This window comes from Melanerpes formicivorus, unplaced genomic scaffold (assembly GCF_026170545.1).
Source record: "Melanerpes formicivorus ecotype bairdi unplaced genomic scaffold, bMelFor1.0.p_v2 SCAF_65, whole genome shotgun sequence".
NCBI classification, from domain to species: domain Eukaryota; kingdom Metazoa; phylum Chordata; class Aves; order Piciformes; family Picidae; genus Melanerpes; species Melanerpes formicivorus.
In genome coordinates this window covers 3,584,062-3,598,795 of record NW_027142417.1, presented here as the reverse complement: position 1 = coordinate 3,598,795, position 14,734 = coordinate 3,584,062, and the positions used below count along the sequence as shown (strand labels likewise).

The window sequence follows — 14,734 nt, the reverse complement described above, 5'->3', positions numbered from 1 at the left end:
TTTGAAAATTTCCCTGGGTGTTTCTCTATGAATATTTATGCAATCAGAAATAAAATGCAGACAATGAAGCAAAAGCCAATGTAAATATAAAGTGATCATGTAATCTAAGTATTTTTAATTACTGACATAAACGTTACTTCTGACCAGTAATATACAGATGAATGAAGAAAGTAGTTAAATACAAAACAGTTCCAGCAGTTCTTTAAAAAGAAAATAAATTTCTGATTAATTTCTAAACCTGCTGGCCCTTTCAACAAAGATTCAAATCTACACTCCAGTATAAAAACAAGCAAACAAACAAAACCACCACCCAACAAATAGACAAAACCCCCAGCCCCCACAACGATATGATTGCATCACTCAAGTGTTTTGTGCTAATAGGATCACCAGATAACAACCAAGCATCTGGTAGTGTACCAAGAGTCTAATTTGATCTCAGCATTGGGTTAAACTATTCCTCTGTCTTCTGAAGACTGTGCCTGCACTGAGAATGTTACAAGAAGGGTGAAGGAGGTAAAAAGGAAGGAGGTTTGCCTTTGCCTAAGAGTCTGCCTATCCCCTGTGTCCTCTGACCAGGTACCACTGGCTTACTGAAAAAGACAGGCTGCTTATCTTCAAGTCACGAGTAGTGTTAGTTTTATTACCCACTGCTCTTTTATTCAACAGCATAAATCCAAAGGAGGGTAACTAGCAAGGTTTGTGGTTCCTGATTGTCAGCTGAGTTCAGGGAAAGAATGAAAAATGAAGCAGTGGTGCCTGGAAAAAAATTAATATATGGTGTCTGTATCCCATCCAAAACCCCAGACTCCCAGAGCTGTTCTCAGCTGCTAGTATTATTGTGCCATCTTTGCTTTCCTAAGACAGATGTAGCAGGTCAGGGGATGGCAAAATGAGAATAATTATGAACTGATACAACCTTTAAAAACCCTGTCAGGAAGAGCAGGTATTCTGAAGCTTTCCCTGACCGCTTGTTTCCCAAGAGGTCTCTACCTTTTGAAATCTTGTCAAATTAAACAGCAATCTTCCACCAAATAATTCCAGCAACAAATTAGTCTTTCATAGGCCTTGCCAGTTTATCTTCTCTGCCCTGTGGACTGAATACTGGATACCAGAAAAAGGTAAGATAAAAGAAGTGTTACGCTTTTTCACTGTGTAATTCTGCCTTAACCCAAACATCTTCCTCCCTTAAGCTGTTAAGCAATGACATTCCTCCCCAGGACCCCAAGCTAAAAAAGGAAACAGTAACATCTCCAGCAGGACCAAGCTGCTCACACCCTTCCTAGTGAGGAACAGTTAAAGGAGTGAGGAGAAATATATAACAAACCAGTCAGCACAAGAATGAGCCCTTGCATGTCCCAGGCAGAATATAAGCACCCTCTGCATCCTATGGAAATTCCAAGAGAGTAGGTTCCCCTGGGAAACATGTGACTTCCCTGAGAGGAGGAGAGTTTAACGAGTTTATGTAAAGGAAGACAAGTTTTGTACATCTGTTAACCAAGGGATAAATGGATAGAGGGCTGAAGATCATGCTAGAAGGATGTGGACATCTCCAGATGTTGCCAGCCGCTTATGAGCAGCAGGGCAGCAGAAACTTCCATGAGAAAATGCCAGCCACAGGACTGTCCCCACTGCCAGTGTAACTCAGGGTATTTGTGTTTCCTCCGTTGGTTGTTGGTAAGCAAGAGAACTGATGGAGGGAATGACTAAGGGATCTAATAAATGCATCCACTCTCTTCTCTGCTCTTCAGTGTCAAGAGAGGGAAATTAAACTTCTGGACTGAAATAAGGCAGCTGCCCCTGGGTGGGAGAGTGAGCTCCTCAGAAGGCATTCAGAATGTGGTTAGAGGTGAGACACCAGGGTGTTGGACAATGAAGTGGCTTCTCTGACTGACATTCAATCCTATGGAGATGTTCATTTGAGCATAATTGCATTTGATATTAGGCAAGGAAGGAAACCGTGCTGTATTAGTTCTAGGCTGGAAGGGAATGAACATGTTTTCATAGGCTAAAGCAATTGTGAAATGTTTTGGTCATTCTCTTGAGCAAATACCACCTGTGTCTGGCATGATGATCTGTGGAAATCTTAATTAGTCTGGATGTTGCTATTTTATTGTGTATAAGATTATCACATTGCCACTGACGTCTGCATGTGGACTTGCATGTTTGAGTGTTAAATGGCATCACTGCTTTGTGATTGTTAATAGTTCACATGGCTATTAGTTCTCAGCTATTTGAGAGATATAACAGTATTCTACATGGATCTTTCTAGCAGGAGAAAAGCTATGCATATGCTGAAAGGGAGATGATGTTGGAAATTTGGAAAGAATCTTTAAGCATTGCTGGGGAGGTCTGTTAAAATAGACACGTCTTGTGAAGTTACAGCTTGCTCAGGGGAGTGTAAAGATTTCACAAATCAATGCCTCAAACCAATCTCTTAAATCACTGATTTATTTATTTTTAATCTATAGTCATGAATTTTAAAACCAAATGTAAACAGAAGTCTTTAAACCTCTCATTCAGAATCTCTAAAGTCCACTTCTCTAACTAAACATATGGGAAAGGTTTTTTACTATATATTAGCGTTCAGCTGTATTTCATTGCTGTTTGCTTAAGTCATTTTATGGTGCTCCTTCACATTTTGAGAAGCTGCTGTCTTGGTGGACTTCAGTGTATCCAAACATAAAGAGATAACTAGACCTGTATCCTGCAGCCTGGGCTGTGAGGGTAGACTCCAACACTGGTACACAGCCCTCTGGAGGTCAGAAGGACTATCAATGGGTGCCACAGTCCGCCTCTGGATTGGACTGCAGGCCAGTGGCCAGGGCTGAAGCAGACCCTAGCTCTGGCTGACAGGAACCTCATGATGTAGGACCTACTGAAACTATTTCATCAGATGGTAAAAACAGTTTTGGGCAGCCCTGTATTAGATTGCCATAAAACCCAGCTGACCTACCAGTTGTTACTTTGTGATGCATACTGCCTATTTACTATTGACCAGAAAAACAAGAGCCAGATCCTGGAATTCATCAACTAACAGATTTTTGTAAAGCTCCAGCTGTGCTTGGTATATCACACATGTCTGAGGCCAAGCCCATAAAAAAAATTGGATCAACATTGTATCAAGTTTCTAATGCAGGCTTTATACATGCATAAACAAGATTTCATAGTATTTTGGAGCTGAAAATACTCATTGCATTTTCTTAATTATATTAAAAATAATTAGAAATAAAAGTAATGCAGATTTTATGAGAAGGGAGAGAGAAAGGAAGATAAATGTACTCTAGGGGTATCATTGCTGGCTTGTGAGAGCTTATTTGGGTCTTTCCGAGGGTTGGAGAGCCTTGTAGTGCCCAAAGTGTGTGCCCAGGTGAGGGGCAGCTCTCTCCATCCTCAGGTTTTCCCCCTTCTCAGCTGCAGATGCAGTGTGGTTCCTAAGACACTTTCTGAATTCAGACTCTAAATATGGATTAAGGTTCAAGAAGGAGAGCCTCCCTCCTGGACACTCTCCTTTGAGTGTGGGGTGGGGAAACAATGAATTCATGGCTCTGGATGCTGGGGATGCTTTCCTACTGGAGGTTGGTGGAGCGGGCAGCAGCACTGCCAGCATCCTCAGCCAGGGCAGTGGAGCCCTTGTTTATGGCCCAGGCACTGCAAGGCATCACTTGAAGCATTTGGTCTCCAGCAGTAGAACTTTTGACTTCACTGCAGTAAGTACTCACCTGTAATGGTGTGTGTTGGTGGAGTATGTTGCAAGCTAGTGCATTTCTTGGCTACTAAATCTAAATTTTCCTAGATTTCTCCAAATTAGGATTTGCTGTTTTCCAGAAGAAAGAAAAAAATCAGCCTGGCTAAACAAAGGTGCCCTGCTTATGACTGTAAGGAAAGTGGCACCACAGATAAACAAGTGTTTGAGTGGCACTCAACACTGTCCTTAGGCTGATGGCTGCAAGTCAGGATTTTTACAAACCCAAATTGTTGAACATCTGTTTATCTCTGTGCATCCACCTCTGAGTTCTTTGTGTTTAGAATAAACTTTATTTAGAATAAACCAAACCAGGTTGGAAGAGACCTTCAATATCATTGCGTCCAACCCACCCAAACAACTAACCCATGGCACCAAGTACCCCATCAAGTCTCCCCCTGAACACCTCCAGTGACGGCGACTCCACCACCTCCTTGGGCAGCCCATTCCAATGATCAATCACTCTTTCTGTATAGAACTTCTTCCTAAAATCCAACCTGAACCTCCCCTGGCGCAGCCTGAGACTGTGTCCTATGTTCTGTGGTATTTGTGTCCTCTTCTCCTTGTGTTGCTGTATTCTGCTGGTGTGGCTGCATGAGAAGCCTTCTGCCTCTGCTGGTTGTGCACTGCCCACACGCATCATTTGGCACATCAGCTGGCATCTAGTGTAAGGCATTTGTCTGTGTCTAGCGCAGCAACATTACCTAGCAGGGAGTGTTGTGTGTAGAGGTTCCTGTGTTACAGGAGGCAAGGTGTCCTTAAAGGCACATTTTTGTAACTTCATCAGGTGAATCACCTGGTGGGAACATGAGCACTTCAGCCTTTTGTGCATTTGAACATAGTACAGGACAGATCTCATGTTTTAGGTATTGTAAACAAACTTTTGCTTGCTCTTAATTCTCGTGAAACCCTCTTTAATCCTTATTTTAACCTGGTTCCCTCTAAACTAATTACAGGTTTGCAGGGACAAATGTACTGACTGAGCCTAGGTTCGAAAGGGGTCGGTCATCTTGTGTTCATAAGCTGAAAATACAGGTCTAATTATGAATAGTTTTGTTAGGAATTCAATATTTCTTTAGAAAGGTGAAAGGTAGATTGTCAAGCAGCAAATTTATGTAGAAAATCGGTATAATGCACTTAATTAAAAGAAAGAAGATCAGTATTAGTAGCCTGGAAATATCCAAGAGGTAAAAAGAGCTTAAGCTTTGTTTACATTTTGGCTGCAAGAGGTGATTCTAAGTATTCAGATAAACAAATCAAAGCTGCTGTTTTCATTAGCACATGACACAGAGCCCAGTTTCCTTACATTAAGCTAAAATTCAGTGGCAAAAAGTAATTAGATCTCTCGAATATTAGTTGTGATAAACTTTGCAGCATAGAAAAAAGAAAGTCACAAACAGCAAAACAGCCTTCAAACTCTATCTATTGCCATTGCTTAATAAAACATCTCGAGTGCTTTCTGAGTGTGTTCCCAACAGCAGTGTGATTGCAGGGCTCCCTGGATAAAGTTACCAGTCCTTTGAATTCTGACCTTGCGTCTAAAACAGCTTTAAGGGTTACGCTTTTTCCGATTTGTGAGAAAAAGTTAATGCTGCTGGAAGGAAGCGGGGGAGGGAGCTGGGCTCATGGATGAGAACTGGGACTTTGAAGCCATCTGAGAAGTTTTCCTCTGGCCCTGATTTGTAACAACAAATATGGGCAGCCTGACTCTTGAGTAATTATATGGGTTTTCAAAATTGTGTGGCAATTCAAGTTTCTGTGAATACAGTCACTCTTGAAACAACTGATTTTAAGGGAAATGATACAAAATTTGGATTCTCAGGAGATCTGTAGCCATCAAAACTTGGGAGCCAGCCTAAGACCATCGCCTGTGTCTACAGGGAGGGGAAAATCTCAGCAGACGCATCAATTGCAGTGTCTCTCTCTGCTGAAGATGAGGGTTGGGATGATCATTTCAAGCTAAAGCTGACTTTCAGATGGCTACAGTTGGGTGAGAATCCAACATGTACTGAATAAATGAGGATCATGGTATAATTACTGTAAGGTTCAAAAGAATTTATTGTGGTAAATTCCTTATGGTTTACAGGAGAGGTAATTGAGGGGAGTGTAACACAAATTGCCCTTGTAATGACTCTTTTAACTTAGACTTCCATTTTTATCTTTTCATTGCAAGGCCCAAAATGTGGAATATTTATGAACTTCACTTTTAGAAGATACTCAACCCCTCCTGATCGCCGTGAGAAAAATGCATGTGAGTGTTTCCTGACTAAGGACACACAGTGACTGTGTTCAGCTAACACAAAGCTTGTGGTTTGGGTGTGTGTTTATCAAGCACATATATTCATCATTAATGCAGGCTTGTTGTAATTATCTGTCAAAGTGAACTTGGATTGCTGATCTTTCCACTTTCTTCATAATTCCCTATGTAACTGTTCTTATTGTGCTGTCTTGTATGTCAGCAGCTGAAAATTATGCAATAATTGACACAAATAAGTGAAATATAGCAATGATCCACTGCTCCATATGCTGTTGAACAGAGACATGAATAATTGGTCAGGGAAAAGTAGGGAATGCACTTAGGAAATCATTACAAAATAGAATTTGCAAGATACAGACCTGTTGTTTCTGTGGTTAGTGAACAAACACTTTCATTGCAGAATTAAGAATCTTGAGTGCAGCTTTAATTCAGAGCTGAAAACTGAAGAAGAGCTTTCCATCTCCCTTTGCACCTTCCTGGAGGTGCTGACAAAACTGGTTTTGTACATGTCAGTGCAGAGTAGTTGGAGAAAAGACAGCCTGGAAGGGCTGAGCTGACTTGCTCTGTGCAGTGCGCTGTGAAAAATTGTGCAGTTGTTTGTAAAGTCTGAATTTTCTCTAGTAGCACCAAATGGAAGTCGAGAAAGGTTTAGATGGCTATGGAAGCACAGAGTATGCAGAAACGGTTTCTAGTCTGCAGAACAGCAGCACTGGGCTGCTTTGTCAGCTCTCTGGCAGTCTCTTGCACAGTGCTCTTGGTGCATGTCTGGCTGTGGAGGGACTCCTGAGTGATGTGTTTACTGCCTGCTGCAGGGCTAGCAAGCTGCTTTTCATTGCCAGTGGTGGCTGGGTTGGATTGGTTAATTTCTATAAGCAAATTGTTATTTGCACATCACAGTGAAGGATGATTATTTTCAGATTTTAGGCAGGTGGGGGTTCCTTTGCTAGGCTGGAGTAAAAGCTGGAATTTAAATTAGAAAAATTAACTCTTTCTCAAGGATGCTCCCAGGTTGCAACTTACCCCTTTCATCTCAACCCCTATCCTGCAAATAGCTAATTCTCCAAATTACTTTGCTCAAAGACAATTATGTTGCCTTCAGCAGGACTAATTTTATAAATGGTTACTAGCATGGTTATGTCTTCTGAGACAAGGTTGTTGTGTGAAAAGTGTTGTTCTCAGTGATTCTTGGGTATCAGTGACAACGTTAAAAAACCTCCTAGCTGGGACATTGCTGAAATGAAGGCTGCTGAAGTTAGAAAAGCTACAACACTACGCTTAAATCAGCAGCAGATCTTGGAGATCTGCCCTCGGAGCATTACAGACTTAGGGTCTCAGTCCCTGGGGAAAAGCAATGCCATAATTTTTGGGTAGAGCATCTGCTTCAGATGGTCTGGAGACCAAAACTTACTGGTATTTTTATGCCATGAGCTTTCTAGCAGAGGTAAGTGATGTAGGAAGCTTTTACCTGGGTGTTTCAAAGTACCAAAAGAGAGAAGACTGTTAGACACATTTAAAACCCCTCCATGTAGGAACCTTCCCTTCACCCTGCCAGATTATTTATTGATTTTCCCATTATAGTGCTGAGCATATTTATAGTTTACACTGCTTGTTTGTATATAAATACATATTTATGCTATATTTTCCCCTCTGTTACATAGTGCTTTTAAGATGCAGCTAACCTATTGAAAAAACATGCATACCTTGATTGACTTTTGCACAGCAAAAAATTGAGAAATACTGAGACATTTGAGAAACCTCTGCATTTGCATCACCACTGCCAAGAACTGCTTCAGAATCTTATAAAGCTATGCATTCCTCTGAACAGATAAAGCAGTGTCTACTTTTTTAACACAGACTATTTCCTATTTTAAATGATGGAGAATGATCTTGTACTTCATGTTGAAGCTGCTGATTCAACACAAGTACAGTTACATGAACACCAGCAAAGATGTCAGCAGTTTGATTGAGGAGGATTAGCAGCAGGTACCTTTTCCTTAACAACGCCTCACGCACAGACCCTAATTCATTATTAATTTTATCCACTGTATCCTGAAAGTCTACAAGGAAATTGCCCTTCTCAGTCACTGAGTTTTTGGAAAGAACAGTTGAAAGGGCTGGCTTCTCTCACTCTTTTGTTTGTAGTTACCAACAGGTCTTCCTATTTTTGCTCACACGAGTAGCAGACAATAAGGGCTCCTGTCAAACCTGCAAACTTCTGCTCCAGCCAGGGATGTCTCTAGGCAACAGCTGCTATGTGTAAGATAAAACTGGTGTGGAGACACTGGAGGGGCAGTGCCTTTTTCCGAGGGCTCTGGCGTTGGGTTGCAGTTGTCGTGGGCGGAGCCGGCCGGTGCCTTTGGGGAGCGATGGGACGAGCCTTGGGCCCCCGGGAAGTGTGGTCTTCCTGGGCCCGCTTCTAGAGTAGCACTGGAGGCAAAAATGGAAGTGTCCCACTGTTTCACTTCTCTGGATTATAAGCACGTCTGTCACTGTGGCACCAGAGCACCCCGTGGGTGCTGTGTTCAGCATGAACTTGCTTTGCTCAAACGAGTGTGTGGCACTGCACGTGGAGCTAAAACCATATTGCATGAGTAACAGTCATAATACACCCAACAGCTTCTTGTGGTCACGTTATGTAACACACCTGCTCCTGTGCTTGTGACTCAGGATGCCAGCCACATCAGCAGGAATGCAGAGCCAGGGCAAAATCAGGCGTGATTTAAACACACAGAGATCACACTGAAACCTCTGCGCAAGCCCAGTGCCATTGTGGTGTTGGGTGCCAGTGATCAACAACCCAGCGTGCACTGATTGGGCATGTAATTAGCAGGAAGAATAAAACCAAAAAGCCAAGTAAACAAACCCTTTTCAAATAGGATCAGTGCTCAGGTGGCATCATTTGGTCAGCTATCGACATAAAAAGTCTGCACACACTTAAAGGAGGATCTGCTCTGTGGTATCAGCTGTAGGGTAAGTTCATAGGTTAGACCATACCAGGGGGTAATATACACTAATCTGGAGTCCAATCTTCAGACATCAGATAAAGACCTTTAAGGCAGTTTAATGGCTGTATAAACATGGAGGACCCTGCTTTATCTTATATCTCTGATCTGGATCACTTATACGACTTCAGTTCTCATACAGCCTACATGCCATGCCACTGAAGAGATCAAAAATTCAAAGCCCTCTTGTTCTTGCAATGCGTCGGCAACACCCTTTTCTGATCTGTGTAATTTATCCTGTGTTTATCATCACATCATCAGGCTCTGCATGTGTGGGGGGATCTGTCTTAGTTTAATTAAATACAGAGACTGGGCACACTCCTGGAGTTATTACTTAGACAAAACTTCCATGGGGACTACAAACTCTAACCAAGAGTAAACCTGCTTCAGTTAAGCTCTACATTTAAACCAGTGAAGTTTATTATATGCAAAAATCCAGATGCATCACTGGGAGTCAGTCTTTTTTTAATCATTTTTTTTGCATTTCCATAGCACCATTTAAGTATCCCTGTTTTAGAGAAGGGGGTTTGAGTTACATTTCCCAGTGTCAGATGGTGCCTCACAACAATATGATTTCCACATGCTCTTCTCCCCCCCCCCCAAAAAAAACCCCAACACAACCCCAACACACCAAAAAACCCGCAACCAAAAAAACCAAACCAAACTGCTTCCTGAGAGTGTGTACTTGATCCTTGTCATGTAATAGGTGGAGGTCTCAGACAGGGAAGCAGGACCTGTGTCTTTAACTCTGTGAGGGACTGGGGAGGGATTTTACTTTAAACATGGTCAGATTAACTCTGGGGAAGGCTTCAGTGGTGAGTGTATTTCAGGATTTCAGTGAGGTTTACCTGACAAAACAGTGACTTATGTTTCTTTCACAGTTTAATATAGAACATCATAAATAGTTTTCTTGGCGTGAGATCTGGTTTGTGACTGTACAGAAGTGCAGGGATTGTTTGTGCTGGCTATGCAGACAGGCCCAATAGAAAGCTGCTTATTTTGACCTGGGTTCCCATATATGGTGTGTGACTGTCCCAGATCCCTTTTCTCTGCTGAACAAAATGAAATCCTAGGTGCCTTCTCAGCTCGAGGGTTGACTTCTAGCTTTGCAAACTGATCTGCTTTCCTGAGGTATTCCCAACGTACTTGCTACAACATAATGTCTCACTTGCTGGGATGTAGTACCCAGAAGATGTTTCTCCTCTAGAAGTGTTGCTTTCATTCACATATTAGTTAATCGAAGGTAAGGATGAATCAGCAGTGAATAACCACAGATTTCTGTAAAGAAAAAACTTCTATTTACCCAGTATAAAGGGTTTGGGTGGTGTTGTTTTAAATTTAGTGTGATAGACCTGGCAGAGTATTAAGGTTGCTTCTTTTGGTGCTGGAAACCATTACACTGTTTTCCTCATCATATTTGGATTGTGTGTACTGAAAAAGTGTAGGAAAATAAGTTATGTGAATTGAAGGACACCATCCACAAAGTGCAAATGCTCCACAGAACCCGGGTCGGTCTCAGTTACTGTGTTTATAATGTTGTTGTTGTTAACAGAATATATATTGGTTTTTTTAAAAGGCTTTGGGGATTTTGATGGGGTTTTTGTTGTTTGCTTGCTTGCTTGCTTTTTGGTAGTTTTGGGCTTTTGTTTTTGTTGGTTTTTATTATGAGCAACTGAAAGTGCAGTAATGGGAATGTATCATAAACCATTTCAGTTTAATGGCTTACTAATTAAATTACTTAATTACCTGTTGACTGGTAAAAGCTAGGCTTTAAGGAGTTAGTGTTACCCCATGCATGAGTTTAACTCCGTGCAACTCTCTCCCTCCTTTGGAGATGTGTAAGGTCTGTGGAGAGGCCTTTACACAGTTTCAAACCTTTAGCAGACGAGTAGTAATAATGTAAAGTACAAACCTGACTCTATTTACAGCTGATCCTAGGGCTATAGGTATTTCACATATCTGCATAGTTTAAACTACGTGAAGAGTTCCAGATACTTTAATAAATACCTTTAGATTGGGTCAGGCTAGCTCCCACAGCTTCAGCAGACCCTTTCTTTACAAGGTTTCAAGAATCCCAGATCTTTGAGCACAAATCCGTTACATATCTGAGCGGAGCGGCGTGCGCTGCCGTGCGCCAGGGAGCTCCGTGAGTGGCCGTTCCGCTGCTCCCGCCGGTACCGCGGTGCTTTAGCTCCGGTTTCTCTTTGCGCTGCTTGGGAGGAGACGCGGCTCGCACGGTGACAGCATTAAATGTGGGCCCCGCGGGGCTTGTTAGCCTTTGAGGGGTGAAGCTGAGGAAGAAAGGTGCGGGGCGGGCGCCGGTTCCGCGCAGCCAGGGCAGCGTTCCGTCCGGACGGGGGGGGCGAGAGCGCACAAGCCCCAGCACGGTTGTTGCTCTCAACCCAGTGTGGCTGGGGCAGGAGAGGAGCCGTGGTTTCTGTTACAAAAACAACAGAACCCCATGAAAAAATAACGGGGGGTCGAGGGAAGGGGGGGGGGGGGGGGAGGGGGTGAGGAGGGGAGAGAAGCGGTGGCGGGAGAGGGAAAAGCGGCGGAGAGCGGCAGCCTCCAGGCACTGCCTGTGCGCACCCAGGCTGAGGAGCGGCGGTGGGGCCGAGGCAGCTTCCCTGCGCTGCGGCTTTGTCTGCTGTCTGCCGGCTCCGCCGCGCGACGAGAGCCGCCGCAGCGCCGTGAGCCCGCGGGCGCGGTGAGTACCCGGCGGGATCGCGGGGCAGCGGGACCAGCGGGACCGGGGACGAAGAGCAGCAACCGAGCGGGCCGCGGTGCTGCCGGCGCCGCCTCGGGGAAGGGCAGCGCTCGCTGCAGCAAGCAGCGGCGGGTTCAGGGGCTGCGGGCTCCCCGCAAACGAAAGTCCAGGCAGTTCTGCCCGCTGTGAACGGGCGCGGCGGGGAGCCTGCGGGCGGGATTCCCGGCCGCGCTGTTACTGCAGGGAATTGGACAGGTAGTGCAGGAGACCCGAGAGAAGGAACCTGCCCAGAGAGACCGGGGCGAGTGAGAAGAATGAGCGAAAGGGGGGGGGGGGAAGTGTGACAGCGCTTTCTGAAGCGGAAAATCCTTATGCTTAATGTGTTTAAGTTTTCCAAACACCAAGGAAAACACGCAGATCCCCACAGGAGAGCTGTTCTGGATGGCAGAATAAACAGCTACACAATTGAAATATTTGACGTTTATTGACATTTTGCGTGGTTTATTGAGAACGGTGATCTTAGAACGAAGACGTTTAAAGACCTTCTTAAGTCTCATTGCATTTACATCTTGATTTGAAGCAGCCGAGACCCGTTAACGAAGGTCTTCCAAGGGTTTCTTCCTGTGATCCTGACAAACTCCGACCAGAGGAAGGGCTGCCTGTGCTACAAAAGGTTTATTCCGGAGAAGCAAAGCTCTTAGGGTGTGATTAAAAGCTTCTCAGAAGGGGGCTGTATTTTGGTGGGGATTTTTGGTAAGTAAACATTTAGAAACAACGCAAGCAGAAGAGGTAAAAAAAAATCAGGTAAAAAGGAAAAGGAGAACATACATTTCGTGTAGCTTGTTTAAAATTATCACAGAGACGAATTTGAGATGGGAAGTGGAAATGTTGTGTCGTGTATTAGAGGAGAGATTTTTAGTGATAGATACTATATATAAAGAGTATTTTATTTTCTATCCCATACTTGGACTGTTTGCAAAGCATCTGCCACGGCAGATTTGGTGCGTAAAATAGTCGTGGCTCTGCGAATACCTGCACGGATGTGCCCAGCGCCGCCGAGGAGCCTGTGACACGCGGGGGCCAGCCAGTACCTCGCTGCCGTCCCTAGGCCTGGCAGGAGTCAGCCGTTGGCCCTGGGCAGCGGCAGAGGCTGGAGTCACGATTTGTCTTTGGAGAGCAGGGAGAAGGAATGAGTAATCATTTTGTTTGAATTGCAGTAAGTATGAAATGTTTCTCGGGAGCCAAAAAGTCTTGGAAAAGCAGAAAGCCGTTCTGAAATGGCTGGTCATGATCGCAGCATTGTCACGGGGCAGCGCTGCTCTCCGAAAGGGCAGCAAGTGCTGCAGTTTCAAAACGTTTCATTCATAAACATAGGAAAGGAGCACCCAGGAAGGATTTAAACTAGCAATTAAAAATGAAATCGCTGTAATTACCTGCTCCTGGTTTAATAACTGCAATTTATCTTTGATGTGAGTGCCTGGTGGGAAAACCCTGCCACTCCACTCTGAGCCCAGCAATGGGGTTACTGAAAGTAAAAGTATTAATAAGGTTCATGTTTTGCCAGCAAGGTGCCTTTTTGCAGCCAATTTGCATTTTAGTTTTGTAGCGTTTTAGCTGCAGAAGCCATTCTGATACCGACTGTAAATGCTTCTAAGGAGGCAAAGAGTGCTGCTGGGGGACAAGTCCTGTTCTCTTCCTCCACCCTCATTAAAAATAACAGGTTTTCTTCGTTTGTTTTTGTTTGTTCGTTTGTTTGTTTTCCTAAGGAGTAAGGCTGATTTGAAAAACTGCTATTGTCTTTGAAATGTGCTTTTTTAAAGTGGCGCTGCCTTCTAAGTAAAAGTGTGTGTGCTGGGTTAACTTCTTATTTTCACTTTAAAATTTTCTTTTCAGCTGGAAAAATGTTTTAAATTATAGACATTAAAAACAAACAAACAAAACCCCCAAACCCCCCAAAACCACACCAATAAAAGATTGCTCCTAGCAAGCAAAAATACTGTGGAAAACCTGTAATTTAGACAAGTACCTACATTTTATTTGCTCTGTGCTGCTGAAATTTAGACTCCCCTCCCATTTACAGTTTACTTTTCACAGAACATTATTAACTTTTTGGCTTCATACATGATCTTCTGTCAGATGCTTTTGATTTGTAATTTAGCGAAGTATAATAAACAGTGCAGAAGTCATGAATTTCCCTCTGCATCCTGAGCTCTGTGGTAGGGAAAATGTGATAAAATGTGTACCTTAAGTCTTGTTTGATGGTCTCTCAAAGCAAGTGTGCCTTCTGGAAATAATTTCTGGGGTTGAAGAGCATGGTATTAACAGATTTAATGTGGCTATTCAATGGATTGGTGGAGTACTATGTGAGGTTTAACAAAATGAGAGAGACAAATTGAACATCAACAAAACCTACATCTGTGAGGAATTATAAATTTAATTAGAAAAAAGGCAAACTTAAAAGACCTCATTAACTAATCAGAGTTTGATGTTGCTGATTTAAGATTTTTAAATGGATGGATTTTAAGTAGCTTTGCTATCACTGTGGTGGCCAGATCTACAGCCCATTTTAAGGAGAAAGATGTGAAGGTTACTTACAACAAGCAAATTACACCCAGTAATATTTCAGAGGTGGTAGGGAGAATGTGTGTGCCATTTAGCATTGATGGCATTTTTAGTTTAAGCAGAGCGGAGTATGAAGGGTGAGTGACAGCTCCTTTTTTCTCTTTCTGACCACCCCCCCCGTGTGCTGCTTTGGCTGCCCCAGTAAGAGCTTTGCATTCTTTTTTTTCCCCCCACTCTTTGTTCAATATGTGAGTTATGTTGTAGAACCTCAGTTATTCAGAGATCTGTTGGCAGAATGGTAGAATGTATGAGAGCAAGCACACACCACCCAGGAATGTTTTTATTCTAGGAACTCTGGTCGTCATAAGTGTGGTTCCTTAATACATTGTAATTATGTACTGCACATAAAAAACTGAAAGCATGTGAAGTGTAGCATTTTGTAAACTGTAACTAATTTCACTCAC

At 43.3% G+C, this 14,734-nt stretch overlaps 1 protein-coding gene across 9 annotated transcripts in view; it reads left to right on the top strand.

The window, feature by feature from the left end:
• EYA1 (EYA transcriptional coactivator and phosphatase 1) overlaps positions 1 to 14,734 on the top strand; it is a 111,950-nt gene that overhangs the window by 32,269 nt on the left and 64,947 nt on the right. For 8 of the 9 annotated variants that reach the window (XM_068162561.1, XM_068162560.1, XM_068162557.1 and 5 more), the window contains exon 2: positions 5,916 to 5,993. In XM_068162561.1, coding sequence (XP_068018662.1) covers positions 5,988 to 5,993 — 6 coding nt within the window. In that variant the 5' untranslated portion in view covers positions 5,916 to 5,987. Of the gene's footprint in view, positions 1 to 5,915; positions 5,994 to 9,929; positions 10,245 to 14,734 lie in introns of those variants that run through there. The other variant, XM_068162554.1, reaches the window with a different exon arrangement.